This window comes from Galeopterus variegatus, unplaced genomic scaffold (genome assembly GCF_000696425.1).
Source record: "Galeopterus variegatus unplaced genomic scaffold, G_variegatus-3.0.2 Scaffold581, whole genome shotgun sequence".
Taxonomy (NCBI): Eukaryota; Metazoa; Chordata; class Mammalia; order Dermoptera; family Cynocephalidae; genus Galeopterus; species Galeopterus variegatus.
Window position 1 is genome coordinate 178,274 of NW_007726692.1, and position 27,571 is coordinate 205,844.

The 27,571-nt window shown below is 35.8% G+C and overlaps 1 protein-coding gene across 2 annotated transcripts in view; it reads right to left on the reverse strand.

Moving 5' to 3' along the window:
* Positions 1 to 6,211: 6,211 nt before the first annotated feature.
* Positions 6,212 to 27,571, reverse strand: part of KLHL4 (kelch-like family member 4) — a 119,657-nt gene continuing 98,297 nt past the window's right edge. The window contains exons 10-11 of one of the 2 annotated variants that reach the window (XM_008570208.1): positions 10,250 to 10,421; positions 6,212 to 6,364 (exon numbers count right to left, since the gene is read on the reverse strand). In XM_008570208.1, the coding sequence (XP_008568430.1) occupies positions 6,299 to 6,364; positions 10,250 to 10,421 (238 nt within the window). In that variant the 3' untranslated portion in view covers positions 6,212 to 6,298. Of the gene's footprint in view, positions 6,365 to 8,259; positions 8,816 to 10,249; positions 10,422 to 27,571 lie in introns of those variants that run through there. The other variant, XM_008570207.1, reaches the window with a different exon arrangement.

The window sequence follows — 27,571 nt, forward strand, 5'->3', positions numbered from 1 at the left end:
CAGTTCATTACACTGTTACAAAAATGTTCCCCTCCCTCTAACAAAATTGGTGACTGTTGGGCAAAGATGTCTGAGTTAACAAGTGATGCTAATGAGCAAAGATGTTATCATTTAGAGATTTGGACTAAGACACCCAGAACAACTAGAAGGAGAACATCCCTAGGGTTTGCAATATAAGACATGGTGCAGTTCTTACATTTTTACAATTTTATTTAAATATAAGTTCACATACTGTAACATGAACTCATTTAAATTTTAGAAATTCATGTTTCTTAAAACTATATGCATAGAGCTGTGTAACCATAACCACAGTCTAGAACATTTTTATTATCATGAAAAGAAATCCTATACACATTAATAACTACTTATTTTCCATTTCCTGCCAACCCTCATCTCCAGCCATAGGCAATCAGTAATCTACATTGTCTATCAATGAATCATATGAATAAGCTAACTATCTTGATCTGACTACCCCATATTGTACACAACTATTGAAAACTTTATAACCCACATATATGTATAATAATTAAAAAAAATTTAAGTTGGATGATGCTCTGATAAGATTTGCATTTTGCAAAGGTCACTATGACTTGGCTGCTATCTGAAGGATTATCTAGAAGTGGGTTTACTTACTCTATGATGTTATATTAAAAAAAATAAAACCTTTAAACCTGTTCTTTTTCATGGTCAACCACTCTGTTTTAATAAGAAAGAAGTTAATTAAGTCAGAGAGATAAATAACTTTTATAATTAGTAACAGAATTGATTTAAAACAAACAACCAAAACTTGGATTATTAATTTTAAATATTTTATTTCCGTGATATTATGCCATCTATTAGCTATTCTAGCCAAACTAGCTAAAACTATCTGTGCTCTTGTATCATTTGTGTCACATTCTACTTTTGATGTTTCTTCTCATAGTTCCCTTATGTTCTCTACCTCTTGCCTCCCCTCTTCACTGCCAAACAAAAGTGGCATCATGCCACCCTGAACTTTAAGGAAATTTTTGTAACCCTAAGGTTCTTCTTGCACATTTCCATGATGTAATAACTTATTCATGAACAGATTATTTTTTCTTACAAATTGAAAGTTTTCTGTGGGTAGTGTTAATAATTTGACCTGTTTTCTTCCCACTGATTCTGATTTGCTGTGTTACATGTCATAGGTGGATAAAAGGAGTTAATATTTTGAAAATTGTTAATATTCTTTATGAATACATTACTTTATATTAATTTTTTAAACAGTGAAATCATATAATATCAGGCATTGGAGGCCCAATCCCTGCTGGCAAAGCTGTGGAGCAGGAATACCACAACAAAAAGTCCAGAAGGTCTGACCTTTTCCCTACTGGGTCTGGAAGGTGGGACCTCTGCCCAAGTGGATCTGGAAGATTGGACTTCTGCCCCCGTGTGTTTTGATGATGGAACCTCCACCCCTGTGTCCGGAGGGCAAAGCATCCAGCTAAAGGTGTTTATTCTTGAGTCTTAACATTTCAGAGTCTCTCTAATAGTTTAGACTTACTTGAGACCTGTCACTCCTTTCCTCTTTCTTATTTCTCCCTTCTGGAATGCGACTGTCTCTCTTATGCCTGTCCCACCTTTATATTTTGTAAATGTATTAACATGTTTGATTTCACAGGTTCACAGCTGGAGGGGAATTTGCCTTAAGATAAATCATACCTTGACTCTCATTCATATCCAATTAAGATATTTGGATTAAATGTTGGATTATAGAATTTTGAATTGATTCTGGAAAGAGTCAAGAGTTTTGGTACTGTTGGGATGGAATGAATATATTTTTTATGTGAGAGAGACATTAATTTTAGGTGGCCAGGGGCCAAGTATTATGGGCTGAATGTTTGTGCCACCCAAAATATATATGTTGAAACACTACTCCCTAATGTGATGATACTAGGAGGTGAGGCCTATAGGGGGTAATTAGAACTAGAAGATGGCAGAGCCCACATGAATGGGATTAGTGCATTTGTAAGAATCCTGAGAAAGCATGCTTCTCTCTGCTCTCCACCCTGTGAGAATACAAGGAGAAAATGGCAGCCTTCGACCTGCAAGAGGGGCCTCACTAGAACCCAACCATGTTGGCACCTCAACCTTGGAATTCCAGCATCCAGAACTGTGAGAAATAAATTTCTGTTGTCTAGAAGCCACTTGTCTATGGTATTTTAGGTACAGTAGCCTCTATTAGTCCATTTCTGTTGCTTGTAACAAAATACAAGGAACTGGGGAATTTATGAGAAAACAAAATTTGTTGCTTACAGTTTCTGAGGCTGGGAAGTCCAAAGGCCAGGGAACACATCTGGTGAGGGTTTTGGTGGTGGTGGCAGTGACAGCAGAGTATCACATTGCAAAAATGTGCAGAGAGAGAAAAACTCTTTGTGTGCTTTCCTTTTAAAGCCCTCAGAACCACACCCCTGACCACCATTTGTAATCCATTCACTGCAGCCTGTGTCCTACAATTTAATCACCTCTTCAAGTCCCCACCTTTCAGTTACCATAATGGGATTTCCTGCCCTCAACAGTTAACCGTTGTGGAGTATACTATAAATCAAATATATTTCTCAGGGCCTAGTTTCTGGTACTTTCATGTTTAGTCTAACTTCTTAAAAGTACAAAATGTTGACCTTGCAAAAAACAGGAAATTTTCCCCAGGCTACAGTCTCTGTTGTAAGATAAAGAATTGTAACACGGCAAGGTTGTTGGTTCAAAGACAGACAGGTTACTGATCGATATGTAAAGATACTGGGAAGCTTCTGTAGGGAGAAGGAATGTTTGCTAAGATCAAACTTTTGTTGGTGGATCACTTAAATTGCCTGATGGAATGTCACTTTGCTTGTTTTACTGGATGTTACCAGCCTATATTGTTAAACTATAACCCCACCTATGTTCTCTTCCTGTAACTTCCTGGTCTGGAGAATAAATGTGGGAAGAGAACTCCAATTCATGGTTAATTTCCCAAATGGAAGGAATGCCTTGCTCTTGGGGATTCTGGGAAATTAACCCCTTTGGGGCTTCTCATTGCTCAAAAGACATGGGCTTTGAGTAATCTTTTGGAGCTCCATCAACCAGGGGAAGAAGGGTGACAAATTAGTGGGAGGCAAAGCAGCAACAGTGGGGATTCAATTTGGGGGGGTGTTTTAGTCCATTTTGTGTTGCTATAACAGAAATACCTGAGACTGGGTAAATTATAAAGGAAAGAGGTTTATTTGGCTTACGATTCTGAGACAGCTGCATCTGGCATGGGCCTCAGGCTGCTTCTACTCATGGCAGAAAGTGGCAGGCAGCCAGCGGGTACAAGCAGATCACATGGTGAGAGGAAGCAAGAGAGAGGAAGCAAGAGAGAGAGAAGGTGCCAGGGTCTGTTTAAACAACGAGCTCTCATGGGAACTAATAGAGTGAGAAGTCACTCATTAATCCCCCCTCCCCAGGGAGAGCATTAATCCATTCATGAGGAATCTGCCCCCATGACTCAATCAGTTTCCAACACTGCCACATTGGGGATCAAATTTCTACATGAGTTTTGGAGGGGACAACATAACCCAACTCCATCATTCCACCCCTGGCCCCCCAAAACTCATGTCACTCTCACATACAAAATACAGTCATTCTATCCCAACGGTCCCAAAAGTCTTAGCTTGCTCCAGCACCAACTTAAAAGTCCAAAGTCTCATCTGAGACCAAAAGCAAAAGTCCTTCCAGCTGTGAACCTTAAAAACAAAACCAAATTTATCTACTGCCAAGAAACAATGGTGGAACAGGCATTGGGTAAACATTCCCATTCCAAAAGGGAGGAATAGGCCAGAAGAAAGGAAAAACAGTTCCCAAACAAGTCTGAAACCGAGCAGGGCAGACATTATGTCTTAAACCTCCAAAATAATGTTCTTTGACTCTAAGTCCTGAATCCTGGGCACAATTGGGTATCTGGGCCCCAAAGCCTTGAGCAACCTCGCTTCCACATCTCTGCCAGGTGCACCCCAGTGGGCAGCGCTAGTGCTTGTGGCTTTTCCAGGCCTGCATTGCATGTTACTAATGGTCCTGAAGTTCTGGGGTCCTGGTGGCAGCCCCGCTGCCTTGGCTCTAGTAGACATTTCCTTGGTGGGGGTTGCCCGTGGGGGCTCCGACCACACTTTTCTGCTCAGCATTGCTCTAGTAGATGACCTCTGTGGTGGCTCCACCCCTGTGGCAGGTCTCTGCCTGGGCTTCCAGGCTTTTCCATATATCTTCTGGAATCTGGTTGGAGGCTGCCACGCCTCCACTGCTATCACGTCCTGCTGGCCTGCAGACTTAACACAACCTGATGGCCAGAACTTCTGTATCCTAATTCTGGTAATATCTGATTCATTCTGGTCCAGGTAGGCTTGTTTAACCACAGAGATATACACTGAATTCATCATATGGAACAGGGCTGCTTGAGTGAGGGTCTCCGTGGCCTTAGATGAAATGTAAACATAACAAATTTAGCTGCTCTTATAGAGGTAAGGGCTTCAAATTCTGATTTGTATATATGCATGTTTGTGTGTGTGTGTGTGTGTGTGTAAGGGAGGGGACAAGAATGCAAAAATAAAAGATGTCAATATTGGGCCGGCCCGGTGGCGCACTGCTATAGTGCGCCGCTTGGGAAGCGCGGCGGCACTCCCGCCGAGGGTTCGGATCCCACATACAGACCGGTTCCCGCTCACTGGCTGAGCGAGGAACGGGAGCAACACCGAGGGTTGCGATCCCGTTGCTGGTCCCGGTCCGGTGCGGGGGTGACACTGAGGGTTGCGATCCGTTGCCGGACACGGAAAAAGACAAAAAGGAAAAAAAAAAAAAAGATGTCAATATTAATCTTATAGCACCTAGAATAGGATTTTTCATAGTCTGTAGCAGGCTATAACTGTGAAAAATAAACAATGATGAGAGGGAAAAAATCTTTAAAAAATCTTTTTATTAATATTATTTTTAATTGACAAGTGATAATTGTATATATTTATAGGGTACAATGAAATGTTTTGATATATGGATACAATGTGAAATGATTAAATCAAGCTAATTATCACATTCATCACCTCATTCATTATTTTTTGGGTGAGACATTTGAAATTAAAAAACATTTAAATAGTTTCCTGTGATATATGGAGAACCACTCTTATGCATTAGGTAGTTCATGTGGTATCTTCCACAGACTAAAGAGAGTCACTCTTTCCATCATTTGAGTTTGGGCTTTGTGTCTTCAGCTAGGGGGGTATGATGTAAAAGAAGACCATTACAAAGATGAAAAGTAACTGGAAAAGTAAGTGTCCCTTCTACCTCAGATGAATGTGGTTTAAGAGAAAGTGGACAGAGAATGACACAGCTGAGGAAACATATCTTTCATGTTATCTTGTTATAGAACTTAAAAAATATATGGTTCAAGGAATCTTCTTAGAGAACTTAGAAGGAAATCTAAAATCAAGGGGTTTTGTTCTATACTGCTCTCTGAATACAGAAAAAAATGTTTCCTCCTACTATATTTTCACAACACAGAATGCTTCTGTGACCAAATGTGTGAGGAGTTTCCCAAACACACCAAGCAAGCAATCAATTCTTCAGTGGACACTAGCTGGGTGTCCTCTTATTCAATTCTGACACTATCTACCTGGAGAAGACTGCCATATCCCTTGCGTTAAGGGCTCAGTCCCCAAGATTGACCCCCAATGCAGATGCCAATTGCAAGCCCCAGGTTGTGTTATCTATGCTTCTGATGGACCAGCTATAAAATGGAGGTTCCCATGATCCCCTCCTTGGGTTTGATTAATTTGCTACAGCAGGTCATAGAACTCAGGGAAGCACTTATGTTCGCTGGTTTATTATAAAGGATATTACAAAGGATACTGATGAACATCAGATGAAGAGACGGGTAGTGGAAGGTATGGGGGAAGGAGCAAGGAGCCTCATGCTCTCTCTGGGCATGTCAGTCCATCTTTCCGCAGAGGTTGGGGGAATAAGGCTGAAAGTCCCAAACCTGTAATACCGCCTTGGTCTTTCCTATGACCAAACCCCATCCTGAAGTTACCTAGGGGCTGCCAATCAACTTACAAGCATAGAAAAAGACATTTACCACTTCAGGGATTCCAAGGATTTTAGAAGTTGGATGCCAGGGGATGGGGATAAAGACTAAATATATATTTTACTATATTACAACCACATTTGTGACTCCACAAGCAAACTGGCTTTCAATGTTCCTTCCACATCAAAATGGGGCAGTAGCCACATCTGAGTCACGTTGATGAATGGCATAGTTAGGCAGAGGGGGGACCCATTTTTAATGACTCAGAGTCTCCTTCAGCTCCCGTGTGGTATAGAAGGTATTTGAAAGGTCCTGCATGCCCTGTGGAAATATAGGGAAGGTAGCTGACAGTGTTGTCTGGAGAATCATCATGATGCAGGCTGAGGGCTGCAGGGTAGGAGTTCTGGAGCATGATCATACTGCCTATAGAAAAGTCAAGAAGCAATATTTTCTTTGCAATCTGAGTATAGTGTCTGAATGTGTGCACCTTTTCACTTGTTGAGAGAATATATAAATTAATACCTCTCTTCCCTACCCTTGCTTGTTTAAACTAGCTCTGATAAGTTATCTCCACTAAGGCATGGCAGCAAGGGCCCTGCGCCATCCCTTCTTTTCTCAACTAGGTTTGACTGAGACAAGCTGTTACGTTTTAGTGCCCTGGTCCTCTGCATATCTCCATTCTGATTGCTCAGATATGCTCAGATTTTGTTAGCTTAGCTAGGCCATAGTGACCTGAACATAATTTTCAAGTGCAGCTGAGCAGTGGCAACCCTGGCAACACAGGTATCTCTCCTACAAGTCAATACTTAAACTGAAGCAAGCCCAGTGAGACCATCAAGAATATGCTATTTAATCTCCACTTGCTTGACCAGGCATGACATTGGGCCCAGTCTGCCTATTGGTATCATCCAGCTGTCACTGAGGCATTGGCAAGCTGGGCTGTGATAGGTCCTTTGACCTTTCCCTTATCTACGGGCTCATACCCCCATTTAACTTGACTGGCCAAGCTGTGCACTGGGGATAAAGGTTTAGAAATTCTAATTGTACACTGATTTGGATAAGGTGCGAATTCAAAAGATCCAACAGGGTTGTATGTATGGTTAACAACCCTTCTATGTCTTCATCTCCACCTCTAGAACTGGAGAAGTCTACAGCCCTCTATTTAGCGTTAGAGATAATGGCAGATGCAAGAAACAAAGGAGGGGAATTTTATTTTTCTATTTAAATATTTTAGCTATTGGGGCAATACAGTATGAAAAAGTCCATGCAGACTGCGCTTGATATATTCTAAAGCCACAATCTTTACAACCAGAGGAAATAGATTTTATTTAAATTCATCAAAGTACAAATGTTTTTATATAATTTTTGTTGTTCTTTCTTAAAATGTAAAAGGTATTAGTACATTTTATAAGCATCTCTCTGGAATTTATTTGTGGATTTCACAATCTACAATACAAAGTCTGCTTAAAATAACTTATTGTAGAAATTCCAAAATTATATTTACTTGAAGTTACTTTCATAAAAGTTTTTTTCAATATTTTATCTTAAATAATTTTATAATTAAATGGAATAAATGAAAGTACGAATTCAAAGCTAAAATACTACTCAACTAGTCTTTTTTGTTGTTTCTTTAATTAAAAAAATTTTTGCATAGAACATATATCGTAACATTTTCTACTGGATAAATGTAACATTAACAGCATAGTATGTATTGGCACATAACAGATAACTATAGAATTGACAATTCATATTGAATATTTTGGTGTTTCCATGTATTAGCATTGTGTAATATCTCAATTTTAATGCACTTTAAAAACGTTTGTTTTTGAAAATTTATTTAACTTAATGGTAGGTGTTTACAGAGTTCACATAAATGTTTGAGGAGGATAATACTTTCTATATAAAGTGAAGCCCTGGCACTGTGGAGCTGAGGTCACAGTTTGTATCAATACGATAAACATTCACTATTTTACTGTATAGACTGTGTATATGAAATTACAGTACTATTTTACTGGTAACAAATCTAATAGGACACATTTTAAGATATACCTAATTTATATGAGTTCCCTGCCAGATGGTTTCTGAAAGGGTAAGCTTGTGAAAATTTTGACATACTGTGGTCAGCATAACAAATTATGTCAATGAGCCACTTATTTTTTTTTAGCCTCAACACAATAAAAACTTTTCTTTGGTAAATGTTAGGTATTACTTGGCTATTTGGGATATTGTTTGAATAAGGGAATGATGTCTTACTGAAAATCAGACTTTGTATTTTAAGCTTTAAATGTTCTCTTTTATATTGTTACATTCCAGATAACAGAGTACTTTTTTTTTTTTTTTTTTTGAAATAGGAAATGTTTCGAACTTCGCAGGCTCTTAACTTGAACACTGCTAAAGCTTTTATAACCTTCACACCTTGGCTACTATCAATTTTCATTAAATATTTTAACATTTTATAGTAATGAGGCCAAACCTGGACTACTGAATTTGCCTTTATATTATCAGCTGTGACAACACATAAGCTTAATACTGATGTAATTTATGTTTAAAAATTTGTTCTGACTTCACAAAATGAGCACAATTTAACTACATATTAAAATGACACAACAATTTTTGAGTTTACTAATTTCAGAAAAGAACATGTTTCTACTTTCTCTCTTCTTCCTACTTCGTTTCTTGAATCCATTTTCATTTTATTTGACAAAGATAGCTTTAGCGTAGCTTCACCACCACAACACATGCACCAGCTCTCCCAATGTTAACAGGAACTTCCTAAAACAAAAACAAAAACAAAAAACCATTTTAACCCTGCCTTTAACATAATATAAGATGCTGGAGTCGAAAAAGTTCTTACTTATTTTTATCCAACCTTAACCTTGTATAAAGATAAAGGAAACTGTGGCTGAGATAACAGTGTAGTGTGACGGAAAGAAAATAACCTTTAGAATGATATAAAGCCAAATTTGAGTATCAGGTGATGTGGAGTAAGTTTCAACTCTCATGATTTTCTCACTTGAAAAATTACAGCTATTAATATTCATCCTCCGAGGTTCCCATAAGGGTTAAGTGAGATAATGAATGACAAGAATTTGGCATGTAGTAGTTCTAATCTATTCTCTTTTACTTTTTCCAAGATTGCCCATAGAGCCAGGAATAGAATCTCAGTGTCTTAGCTACTGGTCTGCAATCTTTAGAAAACTAAGTCCCAGAAGCTTAGTCAAACATTTTGATGACCGTATTTGACCTCACCCATTTGCTATACTTTTTTCTTCTATTTTGGGTTGGTCATAATCATTGATAAAGTAAGGAGCTACCTACATGGTAGAGTTTGAGGGTTTCTGAGAGTCTTAATGAATCAGATTGTTGGAGGAGAAAGATAGGAACCCATCATCAGTAGTCATTATATTATTAACACCTACTTATTTAGAACAATAGTCAGCTGTACTCTGTAGAACGCAGAGCAGCATGACACCAGTATAAGGAAAGGTGAAGTTAGGCACCAAATACAAGGTTTGCCTCTTTCTGAAGAGTTAGTCATACTTCACTTCTTATTAACCCATCATTTAATGGACAAAATAACATTAGATATTTTGGAATAAATGCAGGGCTACCACTGGCAAAACTGTCAGTGGTCAACTTTTTCTCTAGAATCTCCAATATGTCCTTTCAAAGAGGGTGCTCTTTGGGTACCATCCTTGGAATTTGTTCTATTAGATGCAGAGAACTTTTGAGAGGGTTTAAGTCTGGTCTCTTACAGTGCACTAGATTTTTTGAATGACTGAAGAAGTTAGGAGTATTGCAGTTTACACAGTCTCTCTAAGTAGAAAATTAAAGGCTTTTCTCCTGGGCACCAGCCAATAAGGGCAGACATTTGTGGAAGAGGACATTACCTTCTGGTTCTGAAATCAAAATACATACATTGAAAGTTGGCAGGATAAAATTCTTCATTTATTAAATCTGATTCACTTTTCTGTGAAGAGAATGCTTTCATTTCAAGAGCATGGTCTATCCTAATTCATATAAGTCCTGACTGGTACTATTAATGACCAACTAGATCAACTAGTAATTCTCTAAGGACTAGATAAAGCATATGCTGTAACCTTCACTAAAAGACCTTATTAGAGAATGAAATTAATTCCAAAAATACATTTTAAAATCCTTTATTAAATTTGAAACATATTAATTTTAATATTTTTATGACAGTACCTCTTTCCATTCATTTTTCTGTGTATCATATGACTCAACAGTCTTCACATAAGTATTTCCATCATATCCTCCAACTACATAGAGTTTGTCTCCCAGGGGGCACACAGCAACAGCATCTCGAGGAACACTCAGAGGTGCCATGGTTGACCATGAATCATTTTTTGGATTGTACCTGAAGAGGTTTAGGAAGATAATTGAGACAGGACGTTTAATAGTCTTATGAAAGAAAATAATAGGCATTAATAAAATCTAAAACACCGAATTAAACACATTATAAATACAAAGTGCAGATTGGCTATAAGATAAATACATGGCAAAATTCTCTTCAGCCACTAGAGGTCGGTCAAAGCATAATTAAAAATGATTTCCTTTCTAAGATACCATCTTTCTCTGATTTTCCTTGAAGAAATTTCACATATTGGGATCTGAACATATAAAAAATGCCTCTTCTCTCATTTAGTATTCTGGTTGGAGAGCTTTTGTTTTTCTCTTATTCTTTGTTCACTGAAGTTGTACATGAGATGCTTGTTGCTGTTTATATGCGAGCTCACATTTTAAAGTAAACCTGAATATAATTATCTTTTTGTTTTAGCTTTGCTTTATGGAATGTAGTACCCTGGTTTTAATACTATTTGCAGTTATAATGATCATAGTCTTATCCTGCCTTTTTCCCTTCTGAGAGTGCTTATTCATCTTCACAGAATCTTAGAATTTTTTTCTATTTTAATTTGAATTTGACTCCTTATCCCCAAACCTTTCTAGTAAGCAAAATGAAAAAGAATTCAAGAATTACTGTTAATCAACATCCTCTCCAGGAATTCTGTCCTAAACTTTGAAGTTTATTTTAAAAATAATAGATAAAACTAAAATTTAAAAAGGGCAAAAAATAAAGAAAACATAATTATACATGGAAATGCCCTAATTTTATATTGGTTTATTTGTAAAAGCATGATGAAAAAGATTTATTTTACAAAAGATATCTTCATTTATCAACTTCTACTAAATTACTTATATTTCTATCACTCCCTCTTATTTTTATCTCTTCAGTCATATTCTAAATCATCTGATCTCAGCCTTCATCTGAACTTGGCCTTAACTACAGGAATATTTTTTATACTATCTGAAAGTAACAATAATTAAGACAACCTCAGTACCTGTTACACATTATAGAGTGTCAGATAGTATATCACTTTAAATACTGATGTTATAATAAAACCCAGAACCAGAAAATCAATACCCATATGCTCTAGCTGAGCTGAGTCTTCAAACCAATAAATATTGTTGATTGATGCCTGCTCTCAGCTAATAGGGGTACACACATACTTGAATGGTAAATCAAAACTCACAGAAAGATTTCCTTACAGATTTTCATCCAAAGACCCAAGACTTCTCTGCATGTGCATAAAAACTAATGCTCAAAATCTGGCTAGTTTTTATTACCTGGATGCTGCTTGATTAAAAAGAAGAGCATGGGGAATATTGAATCTTTTGAAGAAGAAATAATTGGCAATATGGTTATCATCTGTAAAGGTACATAGCAGCAGTTATTTAAAAAACCTAGCCACAACGTAAAATTCAAATTAAAATAACATCAATTCTGTCTCTTTTTGTTTCTCTTTTGCTATTTCATCTTCCCTTATTTTGCATGTAACTATACATATTCTGGTGGAAATAAAATTGAGCCTGTGAAGTCAAGACTAAGTCATGGATATATTCTTGACTAAGTCATGGCCATAGTCTCCCACTTAGAGTAATTAGAGATGATTCCTTAACTTCTTTGCCTTAATTTTCTCATTAACATTATAGAAATAATAATACCTGACCCAACCAGTGTGATAGTTTTAGAAAACTTTAATTCAAATTATTATCTTAAGTAATTGGATAAGAGACTCCTAAGATACTGGGTAGGTCATCAGTGTTTTAACAGAAAATAGGGTCAGGAAATTGTTGAAGACAAAAATTAGGATCTGATTTCATAGAATGTGTATCTTTCATTGACTTTCTATTGACAAAGTGCTAGGATTTGAATTTGTCTCTTCCAAAACTCATGCTGAAATGTAATTGCTATTGTAACAGTATTAAGAGGTGGGACCTTTAAGAGGTGATTATGTCATCAGAGCAGAGGCCTCAAGAATGGATTGATGCCATTATCATGGGAGTGAGTTAACTATCCTAAGAACAGCTTGTTATAAATTGAGTCTGGCTCCTCATTCTCCCCTTTTTCACATGCACTTACTTGTTCTCCCACTTTATTTCCATTGAATGACATATCAGGTAGGCCCTCACCAGATGCTGCCCCATCAATTTTGGACTTCTCAGCCTCCAAAGCCATAACCTAAATAAACCTCTATCCTTTATAAATTACTTAGTCCATCGTATTCAGAAAATGGACTAAGACAGAAAATTAGTACTGAAAACTGGGGGTGTTGCTACACCAAATATCTGAAAATGTGGAGGCAGCTTTGAAAACAGGTAATAGGTAGAGGTGGGAAGAATTTGGGGCAGAGTGCTAGAAAGACCCTGTATTGCTGCAAGTGAAACATTAAGAGTGATATTGGTTTCTTGTACCAGCTAGCAAAAAAACAAAACATAACAAAACAAAACAAACAAACAAAAAAAGATATTGGTGAGGGCTCAGAAGCAGATGAGAGCTGGAGGGAAAGTCTAAATCTGTTTAGAGATTACTTAAGTGTTCATGACAGAATGTTTGTAGAAATATAGATGGTAAAGGCCATTCTGATGAGGTCTCAGATGGAAATGAGGAGCAAAGTATTGGAAACTTGAGTATAGGTCACCTTTATAGTACAGTTGCAAAGAACTTGGTGGAACTGTGTCCATGTACTAAGACTTTATGGAATGCAGAACTTAAGAGTAATGAACTAGGATATCTGGCAAAAGAAATACCTAAGCAGCAAAGTATTCAGGCTGTTGGGTGGTGAAAGGAAAGAAATAATTTGAAGACACCATTTATAATTAAAAGAGAAGCAGAATGAAAAGATTTGGAAAATTTGTAGCCTGGCTATGCAAAGATTGAAAAAGTGTGTTCAGGAGAAAAAACCAAGGGTGCGACCAAGCCACTGTTTGCTAAATTGATTACCATGGATAGAAGGGACCCATGTGCTGTTCATAAAGACAATGGGAGAAAAACTCTGAAGGTATTTTAAACGTCTTCATGGCTGACCCTCCCATTGCAGTCCCAGAGCTCTAGGAGGGCAGAATGGTTTTGGGTGACAGGCATGTGATGCCTTCCACAGACCTGCTGCCCAGGGCCACATTCAGACTCTGCTTCCTGCATTCTGGTGCAGCACTACCTGGCTGCCCTAGTTGTGGCTCAAGTGGGACCAGCTGTGGCTCGACCTACCACTCAAGAGGGTGCAAGTGCCTTGGAAGCACCTACATGGTGCCAATTTTATAGATGTGCAGACTGTAAGAGCTGTGGAGGCATGGCTCTCTCTGCCTAGATTTCAAAGAATGTTATGGACCACTGGAAGCCCGTACTTTGCTGCTTAGGTATTTCTTTTGCCAGATATCCTAGTTCATTACTCTTAAGCCTGAATACTTTGCTGCTTAGGCATTTCTCTTGCCAGATATCCTAGTCCATTACACTTTAGTTCTGCATTCCATAAAGTCTAAAGACATGGACACAGTTCCACCAAGTCCTTTACAACTGTATGATAAGGATGGCCTTTACTCAAGTCCATAAAGAAACCTGCCACAGAGGTAGAGCCACCACAGACAGCCCCTACTAGAGCAATGTCAAGCAGAAACATGGGGTCAGAGCTGCCACAGAAAATCCTGACTAGGTACAGCAATGCCTGGTGGAGCCATAGAAGTGGAACCACCTCTAAGACCCCAGAACTGTAGGGTTATCAGCATGAAATTCCAGCCTGGAGTTGCTGAAGTGTGGACTGAGCCAAGCAAAGTGAGGCTGCCAAAGGACTTGGGGGCCCAACCCCCACACCAGTGTGCCCAAGATGTAAGACATATAGTGAAAGGAGATCATTCTTCATGTGTAAGATTTAATATTGTTTTCCCTGCTGGGTTTTAGACTTACTTGGAAACAGGTATTACTCTCCTCTTGCCTATTTCTCCCTTTTGGAATGGGAATGTCTGTTTTGTGCCTGTCCCACAAATATATTGTGGAAAGACAACTAGTTTTGATTTCACAGGCTCACAGCTGGCAGAAATTTGCCTCAGGATGAATCATGCCTTGGGTTTCATATATGTCTAATTAAGAAGAGACTCTGGATTTGGACTTTAGAATTGATGCTCGAACAAGTTAAGACTTTGTGATTACTGGGATGGAATGAACGAATTATGTATGTGAGAAGGACATGAGGAGTTGGGGGGGACAGGGGTGGAATGCTATGTTTTGAATAATTTTCACTTCCAAAACTCATGTTGAAACTTAATTGCCATTGTAACAGTATTAATAGTTGGGGCCTTTAAGAAATGATTAGTTTATGAGTGCAGAACCCTCATAAATGGATTAATGTGACTATTGTGGGAGTGGGTTAGTTATCAAGAGAGTGGCTTGTTGGAACATAAGTCTGGCCCCCCATGCTTTCCTTTTTCACAGGCACTCAATTGCCCTTCCTCATTTATGCCATGGGGTGTTGTAGCACTAAGGCCCTCACCAGATACTGACCCATCAACTTTGGACTCCCCAGCTTCCAGAACTGTGAGCTAAATAAGTCTCTATTTTTTGTAAATTACCTAGCACGTGGTATTAAACTGCAAACACACTAAGTCACAATGCTGTTTTACAACTCTGCCTGTGTAGAAGTTAAGTTGTAGAAAACCGAGTTTTCCCGTGATTCTTTTCTATAACAACACAAGTGAATTTTGCCTGACAGAGATAGAATTAATTTCCATTAGGTAGAAATGATGATTCCCAAAGATTGTATTTTATTTACCTATATGATATTAACTATCTTAGTATTTAATAAAAATTTTTTTTTGATATTCCTAATTGTCTAAATGTCTTTTCTTCAAACACTCTTTTAAACTGATTTTAATATCTTAGGGTTACTTTATTAATCAATAAGTCACATAGAATGTCTGACACATTTATTTTGTATTTGTATTCAAATCATGATTTTAACTTATTTGTCTACCCCATTTTATTTATTGATTGATTGATTGATTATGCATATTCACAGTGTACAAAGCTGACCATTACCACCTGTGCCCAAGACATGATGATCAGATCAATACTATCAGCATGACCATTACCACAAATTGCAATTATTCCTTATGCCTCTCAGCCAAACTCTCTCCAAGCCCTCTCTGCCTCGCCTCCACCCCAGTAACCCTAGTTAAGGGTTACTGCAAGTCCAAAACAACACTGTGGTTTTTCTTTTGTTCCTTCTCTCTCTCTTAGCTCCCACTTATGAGTGAGGACATGTAGTATTTTTTCCTCTGTGTCTGGCTTATTTGACTTAACATAATTTTCTCTAAGCTTGTACATGTTGCTGCAAATGGCAGAACTTCATTCTGTTTTATTGCAGAGTAGTATTCCCCAGTGTCTATATACCACATTTTCCTTATCCAGTTATCTGATGATGGACATTCTGGTTGGTTCCATATCTTCGCTATTGTAAATAGAGCTATTGTAAATACCAGACATGGTCATACATGTATCCCTTCAACATGATGATTTCTGTTCCTAAAAGTGGGATTGCTGGATCATATGGTAGAAATATCTGTAGTTGTTTCAGAACCTCCATACTATTTTCCATAGTGGCTGTACTAATTTACAATCCTGCCAGCACTGTAAGTGAGTTCCCCTCTCTCCACATGCTTGCCAGCATTTATTATTCTTAGTCTTTTTGATTATGGCCAGTCTAACTGGGGTGAGATGATATCTCAATGTGGCTTTAATTTGCATTTTCCTGATGATTAGTGAGGTAGAGTATTTTTGTATGTATTTGTTAGCCATCTATATGTCTTCCTTTGAAAAATGTCTATTCAGCTCTTTTGCCCGTTTTTTAATTGCGTTATTTGTTTTTTCACTGTATAGTTGTTTGAGTTCCTCGTATATTCTGGATATCAATCCCTTGCTGGATGTATGGTTTGCAAATACTTTCTCCAAACTATTGTATAATATTGAAACAGAGGCCACTCTCCCAAACTCATTCTATGAGACAAGCATCACCTTGATACCAAACCCAGACAAAGATACAACAACAATGACAACATAAACAACTATAGGCCAGTATCTCTCATGAACAGAGGTGCAAAAATCCTCAACAAAATTTAGCAATCAGAATATAGCAACACATCAAAAAATTATAGAACATGATCAAGTGGGATTCATCCCAGGGATACAGGATGGTTCAACATACACAAATCAATAATTGTGATGCACCATGTCAACAAAATCAAGGACAAAAACATATGATTATCTCAATAGATGCCAAAAAAGCATTCAACATAATTCAACATTGCCTCGTGATAAAGACTCTCAGCAAATTACGTATAGAAGGAAAGTATCTTAACACAATAAAGCCATTTATGACAAGTCCACCACCAATATCATACTGAATGGGGAAACCTGAAGGCTTTTCCTTGAACAACAGGAACAAGACAAGAATGCCCACTCTCGCCACTCCTATTTAACATAGTACTGGAAGTACTACCCACATAAACCAGGCAAGAGAAAGAAATAAAGAGCATCCAGATAGGAAAAGATGAAGTCAAACTGTTCCTGATTGGAGATGACATGATCATATATATAGAAAAACCTAAGGATTCTATAAAAAACTCCTAGAGCTGATTAATAATTTCAGTAATGTTGCAGGATACAAAATCAACACTCTCAAATCAGTTGTATTTACATTTCCCAATAAGTAGCAGAAAGAAAAATCAAGAAAGTAAGCCCATTTACAATGGTCACCAAAAACATAAAATACCTAGGAATCTATTTAACCAAGAAGGTGAAAGATCTCTGCAAAAAGAACTACAAATCACTACTGAAAGATAAAAAAGAAGACACAAAAAGATGGAAAGATATTCCATTCTCTTGGATTAGAGGAATCAACATTGTGAAAATGTCCATAGTACCTCAAGTGATCTACAGATTCAATGCAATCCATATCAAAATACTAATGACATTCTTCACAGAAGTAGAAAAACAATCCTAACATTCATATGGAACAACAAAAGACCATGAATAGCCAAATCAGGAGGCATAGCACTACCTGACTTCAAATTATACTACAAAGCAATAGTAACCAAAACAACATGGTACTGGCATAAAAAACAGATACTTGGACCAATAGAACAGAATAGAGAACCCAGAAATCAACCCACATACTTACAGCCAATTGATCTTTAACAAAGGCAACAAGAACATACACTGGGGAAAAGACTGCCTCTTCAATAATGGTGCTGGGGAAATTGGATATCCATATGCAGAAGAATGAAAATACACTTGCACCTCTCACCACAAACCAAAATCAACTCAAGATGTAATAAAAACTTAAGTAGAAGACCTGAAACTATAAAACTATTATTGGAAAACATAGGGAAAACACTTCAGGATGTAACACTGGGCAAAGACTTTATGAATAAGAGCCCCAAAGCACAAGCAACAAAATACATAATAAACAAACAAACAAACAAACAAATAAATAAATGGGATTGTACCAAACTAAAAAGTGTCTGCACAGCAAAGGAAATAATCAACACATTTTAACTTTTTGAAAATTATACTTAAGCACTATCCATTTTCTCAAATTCCTCTCAAGGAAAATGAGAATAAGAAGGCAATGGTAGTAACAGCAATAATACTGATTCCAAACATAATATTAACAAAAACAATAACTGCAACTAACTTGCACTGAGTACTTAATATATAGCAGACAATATGTTAAGTGCATTACAGTTTTTTATCCTGTATTCTGTGAGGTTGACACTATTACTATTCTCATTTTATAACTGAGGAAAATTGTGTTTTGAGATGTAAAGCAACCAGGTCAAGGTAACATCACTAGTAAATAGTTAACCTGGGATTTGAACCCAGATCTGACACCTAATTAAATACTTTATAACTATTGTATTATACATTTTCTAAGTATGCGTGAAGTTTTCTTTTTTCCCATTTAAAGAAAATTTTAGATGTGAATTTTAAAAATCCATAAATTTGGGAATGTAATTATGTCAGCAAATAAGGTTAAACATTTCATTATATGTTTTAAAATATTTAATTTTGCAATCTGTACCACAAACTTTTCTAAATCAGAAGAAAATATAAATTGACTTTATATTTTTTAGTGGCATGTGTAAATGCTTATTTATATTGATATAAACATTTTAAGTCATTGTAAGGCCACTTTTATTGTGAACACTTTACAGAGCTAAAATCTGTAGCCCAATCCCTCTCTCTCCTTTGTTTTAATGTAGAATTCCACAATTTCTGGGGTTCACAAAGTAAAGCTAGGAAAATGCTGGCATAATAATGAGAGAAGAATGTGACTTATTTAAAATATTTTTATGTATTGTACATTTTTTCCTTATGAAATGTACACTTTTTGTGATTAATCTTATGTAGTTCTGTATATTTAGATACATTGATGGATGACTGGATAAGAAAAATGTTGTATATATACACAATGGAATATTACTCAACCATAAAAAAAAAATGAAATTCTGCCATTCACAGCAGCATGGATGAACTTGAAGAAAATTATTTTAAGTGAAATAAGGCAGACAGAGAAATTGAAATACCACATGTCCTCACTCATAAATGGGAGCTGAGAGAGAGAGAGAAAGAGAGAGAGAGAGGCAGAGAGAGAGAGAAAGAAAGCAGAAAGAAAGAAAGAAAAGAAGGAAGGAAGGAAGGAAGGAAGGAAGGAAGGAAGGAAGGAAGGAAGAACAATCAATAATATGTTGAAATTTCAGAAGAAGAGATCAGAACTGTGGTTACTGGAGGTGGGAAGGGGAAGGCGGAGCGAGGTCAGTAAGAAATTGGTTAATGGACACCAAGAATGATTACGTTTTGTAATGATGAATATGTTAATTATCCTGATTTGATCATCACATATTATACACAAGTATTGATACTCAACTCTGTACCCCACGGATATGTATAATCAATTATGGTTTAATAAAAAACAATAAAATAATGTCAAACAAAATAAAATAAAATAAAGTTTCAACAAAAAGCCTCCCAAACTGCTATAGAAATGGACTCTAGTATACATAATGAAAAATTCTAATTTGGATCTTTACAAGAAAATTACTATTATAAGTGCTTAGAGTATTATTTTTCTCTAAATATAGTTACATGGTTTACTTCTAATTCAGATGGATTTTTTGTGAAGTCAGATGTGATTTTTGTAGTTCATGGCTTCTTATGTACTAGATTTAATTTTGTATGGTATGGTGTTAATTCATATAATCCTTTTAGTCTGCTTTGAATAATTCTGCAAAGAACAATGTGAATTCTCCATATCAATCTTACTTTTTGTCCTCATCTTCCCATGAATTTATCACTCCAATATAGTTTTAAGTATTAATATCACCCTAAGATAATTATTTTACCTGAATTTGTTTGCACTTTTGATCAAATCATGTTTTCCCAAATATAATAACTACTGATACTTTCTACTTACTTTATAGAGGTGATTTTGTCTTGTCCACTATTGACTCTTATAAGGATGCTATAGGTATATTGGTTCTTAGGTATAGAACCATAAATATTTTTATAGGCATAAGAAAATAACTCAATGCCTTGAGGTACCATTACTTAATAACAAAACTGCATTTACCTTTTTTGAGTAGAAGTATGGGTTTTTTGAGTGTACATTCTCTGACAGGCAGGTATATACCAAAACTTTTGTGCATTGTGTGCTGTCTATAACTTTTTGTGGTCTACAGAAGGCACCAATAAATTATATAGGCAATTAAAATTTTCAGTGGAATCTCCTTTTCTCAGTTTCTTGAAGTGCTGTTGTAACAACATTTGGGCTTATTAAATTCTTTGGGTCTTTCTAAAAAGAAAATATGATTACTCTTAGCCACACACACACACACACACACACATGCACACACCCACACACATACATACAAAGTGCTTAGAATTTGGTACACATGATGAAATCTTGTATGAATAAAAGTAGAAGCTACTGACTTGAAGTTTAATTCTGTCAACTGTCCCGATGTGATATAGAAAACTTTTGACTTTAAAGTGATATAAATATGAATGGTAAAATATGAATGGTTTCATAATTTTACAAACTCCACAAGTATGAAAAACATTTCTGTTGCTGCAATCTAACAATTTAACCAGAGAGGTTAAAGCACTTCTGTAAAGTAATAAGGATGCACTAGATTTCCACGGTGTTTTCCAGTTGTAATTACATATATTTCCAGTATTGTGCTTTTGCATATGGATAAAGGGCAGGGAGACATCGGCTTTATCTTTAAACACAGGCAACTCAAAGTGACCTTCATGTGCTTTATAAGAGTTCTGTAAACCAGTCCAAGATACACAGCAACCAAGTGAATGCCCAGTCAAGAAAAAGTCAGATTCAAATCAGTAGAAAACCAATTGAAGTTTTACTTGCCCTTGTCCCACATCCTCCCAGCATGAAGTGATACAGATTGGGGGAAGCAGTGGCCCAACCCCACTTCCGTTCTTCCTACCTAAAAGTAAAGAGCAGACCTAATACACAATGATCAAACTGTCTGGGTACTGCCTAAGGAATTAATTTCTATGTCATCTATTTCTATTTCTATGTCAGATGGCAGAGCTCAGATCTCAGGGTAGGAAAAGTTGTGGAAGGCAGCACACATGGCTCATGAAAGCTTTATGGAGACTACAGAATTGCAGACAACTACAGCAAGAGATTACTGATAAAGGAATAGAATAGACTAGCTAAGGTCCTGAAAATCAACAGGGTTCAAACTATTAGGGAAATTTAGACATTTAAAAGTATCCATGTATTTGGGGAATTGAAAACACAAACACACACAGAGACACACACAGACAAATACACCCCCCCCCCACACACACACAGAGGTCCAAAAATGTGCAAGACCAGAAAAGGCCTGAGAACACCTCAAGCCTTTATGCTGGGCTGATCCCAGGCACAGAACATGAGTTGCTAATTAGTGAAGGACTTCTCATGCATGAAACCAATCTAAAAAGGTGCCAGTTTTCTCAAGTACTCAGTTTTCAACAAAGGATCACAAGTAATACAGATAAACAAGAAAAGAAGGTCCATTCAAAAGAGCAAGATAAAGCTCCAGAAACTGCCCTATAGAAACACAGGAATCTGACTTATAAGACAAAGACATTAAAACAACTATCTTACATATGCTTAAAGTTAAAAGGAAAACATGAAGAATGGAGAGAATTCAGGAAAATAATATATGAACTAAATGGGAACATCAACAAGGAGAAAATTTATATGAAGAAATAAAATAGAAATTCTGTAGCTGAAAAATAAAATGACTGAGTGGAAAAGCTCATTACAGAGTTTGAATAGGAGATTCGAGAGGCATAAAAAAGAGTAAGTAAACTAGATGGCGGGTCATTTAAAATTATTCAGTCTGAGGAGCAAAAAAGAATGAAGAAAAGTGAACAGAGGCTAAGAGACTTATGGGACAACATCAAGTAGACCAATAATATATGCATTGTGGGAATCTTAGAAAAAGGAAAAGAAGAGAGAGAAAGGGGCAGAAACATATTTGAAGAAATAATAGCTGAAAACCTACACCAAGAAACATTATAATCAAACTGTTGAAAGTCAAAGAGAAAAAGACAATCTTGAAAGCAAGAAGAGAAAAGCAACTTGTCTCATGCAGGGAATTCTCAATAAGACTTTCAGTGAATTTCTTAGCAGAAAAGTTGGAAGACAAAAGGCAATGGGAAGATATAAAGTGCTGAAAGAAAAATAAATCAGTCAGCTGAGAGTTCCATTTCTGTCTAAACTATCATTCAAAAATGAGGGAGAAATGAATATGTTCTCAGATAAACAGCAGGTAAAGGAGTTCATTACTAATAGCCTTGCCCTACAAGAAATTTTAAAAGTAGTCCAAGTTGTAATGAAAAAATCCTAGACAATAAGTTGAAATCATATGAATGTGTAACAATTTCTGGTAAGGGTAAATACACAAACAAATATAAAAAGCAGAATTATGGTAAGTTTAGTTTATTCTACTACAGGATTTTAAAGACAACAACATAAAATAAATATAAATCTATGGTAATAAGTAGACAAAATATAAAGATATAATTTGTGACACCAATAACATAAATATGGGAGAGGTGGAGTAGAGTATTTTGATATGATAGAAGTTGGCATCATTTAAAATAGACTGGTAAATCTTTAGAATGCTATATGCAATTTCCATGATAACGGCACAGCAAATTGTTATAAAATACACACAATAGGAATTGAGAAGGGAATCAAAACCTGCCACTATGAAAAATCAACTGAACACAAAGAAAGGCTGGAAGAGGAAAAATGGGGAATAAAAATGCTATAAAAGAAGAGAAAACAAAAAAAAAAATGGCAATAAGTTCTTCCCTATTAGTAGGTACTTTAAATGTACATGAATTAAAACTTTCCAATGAAAAGGCATGCCTTGGCCGAATTGATTAAAAAACAGTATTAAACTATATGCTGTATATGAGAGACACACAGAGGTCTAAAATGAAAGTAAGGAACAAGACAGTTCATGCAAATAGTACCCAAATGGAGCAGGGGTGGCTATACTAATATTAGACAAAGTAGACTTAAAGATAAAAACTGTCACAAGAAACAAAGAAGGATGCTACATAATGATAAAAGTGTTGACTCACAAGAAAGTTATAAAATTACAAACATATGTGAACCAACCATCAGAGCTCCTAAATATATGAATTTGTTACAAATTTACAGCAGACAGAATTGGTTAGAAAGCTCTACAATAACAGTAGGAGGCCTCAATTCCCCAGTTTCAGTAATAGAACAAAAAGACAGAAGATCTATAAGTACATAGAGGAAATGAACAGCATTATAGACCAATTGGATCTAACAAATGTATATACATATAAAATTCACCCAACAGCAACAGAACACATTTTTCTCAAGTAGACATGGGACATTATTCAGGATAGACCATATGTTAGGTCACAATACAACTCAATAAAATTTAAAAGAATAAAAACATGCAAGGTATCTTTTTTGATAATAATGGAAAAAACCTTGAAATTGAATTGCAGAAGGAAAACTGGAAAATCCACAAATATTTGGAATTAAAGAACATAATCTTAACCAATGGATCAAAGAAGAAATCACAAGAAAAATTAGAAAATATCTTAAGAAAAATGAAAACAAAAACATGACACACCAAAGATTTTGAGATACAGAGAAAGTGGTGCTATGAGGAAATTTTATAGGTGTAAATGTTACATTAGTAAGGAAGAAAGACTATAAATCAACAAACAAAATTTACACCTAAGAAACTAGAAAAAAGAAGAGTAAACCTAGCATTAGGAAGAAAACAATAGAGATTAGAACAAAAGTAAATAATATATGTGTGTGTGTATATATATATATATATTAGAAAAAACAATATAAAAATTAACAAAAAAAGGGTTGGTTCTGTAAAGTAATCAACAAAACAGACAAACCTTAAGCAAGACTGAATAGGAAAAAAAGGGAGAAAACTCAAATAATTAAAATCAGAAGTGAAAGAGGGAGACTACTAAAAATTTTAAAGAAAAAAATATAAGAGATTACTATGGACAATTGTAAACCAACAATTTGGATAAACTAGATAAATTAGACAAATTCCTAGAAAAACCTGCAAAGATTGAGCCATGAAAAAATAAACCAATAACAAGAAAGTAGATTGAATCAACAATGAAAAACCAATCAAAAAAGAAAAGCCTAGGACCCAGTGGTTTTACTGGTGAATTCTACTTAACATTTATAGAATTAACATCAACCCACCTCAAATGCTTCCAAAAAATTGAAGGGTAAGTAACAAATTTAAATGCATTCTATCAGTTCTATATTCTATAAAGTCAAAAAAAGACACTAAAAGAAAACTATGGGACAATATTTCTAATGAATATTATGTGAAAATTGTCAACATAATACTAGGTGACCAAATTCAACAACATGTTAAAAAGGATTACAACCCATTATCAAGTCTGATTTACTCCTTGACCGCAGGAAAATTTAACATACAAAAACCTATTAATGAAACACATGGTCATCTCAACTAATGAAGAAAAATGTATGCAACAAAATTAATCACACTTTCATGATGAAAATACTAACAAAACCAAGAATAGATGAAAGTTACTCAATAAAAAACCTGCATATGGAATACTCAAAGCTAACATCATACTTAACAGTAAAAAATATTTTCCTCTAAGAACAAGAATATGACAATTTGCCCACATCCACCACTTCTATTTAACACAGTACTGGAAGTCCTAGCAAAAGTAATTAGGCAAGAAAAAGAGTAAATGGCATCCAAAGTGAAAAGGAAAAAATGTAGATACCAATAAATGGACAGATATCTCTTGTTCATGGATTGAAATACTTCATATTGTTAAAATGTCAGTACTATACAGTGTTATCTACAGAGCAATCCCTATCAAACTCCAGTGGCACTTTTTTTTCCCAGAAGCAGAAAAATCCATCATAACACCATATGAAATTTAAGGAGACCCAGTACAGCCAAAACAATCTTGAAAAAGAACAAAGTTAAAGGTCTCATGCTTTCCAATTCCAAAACTTAGTACAAAGCTATACTAATCAAACCTATGCAGTACCAGAAGACAGACAAAAAGACCAATGGAAAAGAGTAGAGAGCATATAAATAAATCTTTGCATGTATAATCAAATGGTTTTTGAAAGTGTTGTCAAGGCTGTTCCATGGAGAATGAAGTCTTTTTAATAAATGCTGATGGGAAAACTTGATACACACATGCAAAAAGATAAGGTTGGATCTTTACTCCGTATACAAAAATTAACTCAAATGGATCAAAGATCTGAATGCAAGAGCTAAAAAACTCTGAGAAGAAAACGTAGATAAAAAAACTTCATGGCATGGGATTTGCAGTCATTTCTTGGATGTGACACCAAAAGTACAGTCAACAAGAAAATAAATCAATAAATTGCACTTCATCAAAATTAAAAACATTTGTCCATCACAAGACATTATCAACATAGTGAAAAAGAAACATATGGAATAGGAGAAACTATTTGAAAATCATATATCTGAAATGGAATTAATTTCCAGAATATATAAAGGTCTCCTATAATTCAACAACAAAAAGTCATAATACCCTGATTTAAAAAATGTGCAAAAGCATCTCTTCTGTAATGATAACTGTCTGTGGTGATAGATGTGCCTACTACCCTAACTGATATTGTTACAAATTTTCTATACGCATTGAAATATCACACTTTACCCTGTAATATCCAAAGCAATCCTCAGCAAAAAAAGAAAAGCCAGAGGCATTACACTTCCTGACTTCAAACTATATTACAAATCCATAGTAACCTAAACAGCATGGTACTAGCAGAAAAACAGACATTGGGAGCAATGGAATAGAATAGAGAACAAAGAAATCAACCTATATATTTACAGCCAACTGATCTTTGACAAGGACACCAGGACCTTATAATGGGGAAAGGAGAGCATATTCAATAAATGGCGCTGGGAATACCAGATATCCATATGTAGAAGAATGAAACTTGATCCATACTTCTCGCCATATACCAAAATCAACTCACAATGGATTAAAGACTTAAATATAAGACCAGAAACTTTAAAACTCCTAGAAGAAAACATAGGGGAAACATTCCAAGGCCTAAGACTAGGCAAAGACTTCATGAATAAGACCCCAAAAGCACAAACAATGAAATAAAAAAATAAACAAATGGGATTATATCAAACTAAAAAGCTTCTGCACAGCAAAGGAAACAATCAGCGGAATGAACAGATATCCTACAGAATGGGAGAAAATATTTGCAAACTACACATCTGACAAGGGATTAATATTCACAATATACAAAGAGCTCAAACAACTTTACAGTTAAAAACCAAATAATTCAGCTAAAAAATGGGTAAAAGAGCTCAATAGACATTTCTCAAAGGAAGACATGCAAATGGTCAACAGGTATGCAAAAAAAGTTCAACATTATTGATCATCAGGGAAATGCAAATCATAACCACTTGAGATATCACCTCACCTTAGTCAGACTGGCTATCATAAAAAATATGGAAAATAACAAATGCTGACAAGGATGTGGAGAAAGGGGAACCCTTCTGCACTGTGGGTGGGACCGTAAATTAATACAGCCACTATGGAGATCGGTATGGAGGTTCCTCAAACAACTACAAATAGAACTATCATATGATCCAGCAATCCCACTGCTGAGTATATGTCCAGAGGACTGGAAATCATCATGGTGAAGGGATACTTGCGCTCCCATGTTTATTTCAGCTCTATTTAACATAGCCAGGCTGTGGAACCAACCTAAATGTCCATTGATGCATGACTGGATAAGAAAAATATGGTATATATACACAATGGAATACTAGTTAGTAATAAAAAGAGAATGAAATTCTGCCATTTGCAGCCACATGGATGAGCCTGGAGAAAATTATGTTAAATGAAATAAGCTAGACACAGAGAGAGAAATACTGTATGTCCTTACTCATAAGTGGGAGCTGAATCCATAAACAAACAACAAAGACAGAGAGAAAGAAAGAAAGAAACAACAATCACAATAATATGGTGAACTTTTAGAAGGAGAGAAAAGAAGTGTGGTTACTAGAAATGGAAAAGGACAGGGTAGGGGGAGACGGAGAGGGAGAAAAGTTAATGAGAAATTGTTTATCAAACACAAAGAATGAGTATGTATTGTAATGACATATAAGCTAACTATTCTGATCTGACCATCACACATTTTACACAACTATTGAAAGTCAGCTTTGTACCCCAAGTATATGTACACTAAATTATATTATAAAAATAAATATAGATATATATTTTTAAATGTGCAAAGAACTTCAGTAGACATTACTCTAAGGAAGATATATAAATGGCAATTAGCACCTGGCAAGATGCTCAACATCATTAATCTTCAGGGAAATGCAAATCACAGCTACAATGAAATACCACTTTACACCCATTGGGATGGCTATCATTGAAAAAATTTTTTAAAAATAAGATATGTTGAGTTCTTTATATATTCTGGATATTAGTCCTTTGTCAGATATGTATTTTGCAAATATTTTCTCCCACTCTGTTGGCTGTCTTTTAGCTCTGTTAATTGTTTCTTTTGCTGTGCAAAAGCTTTT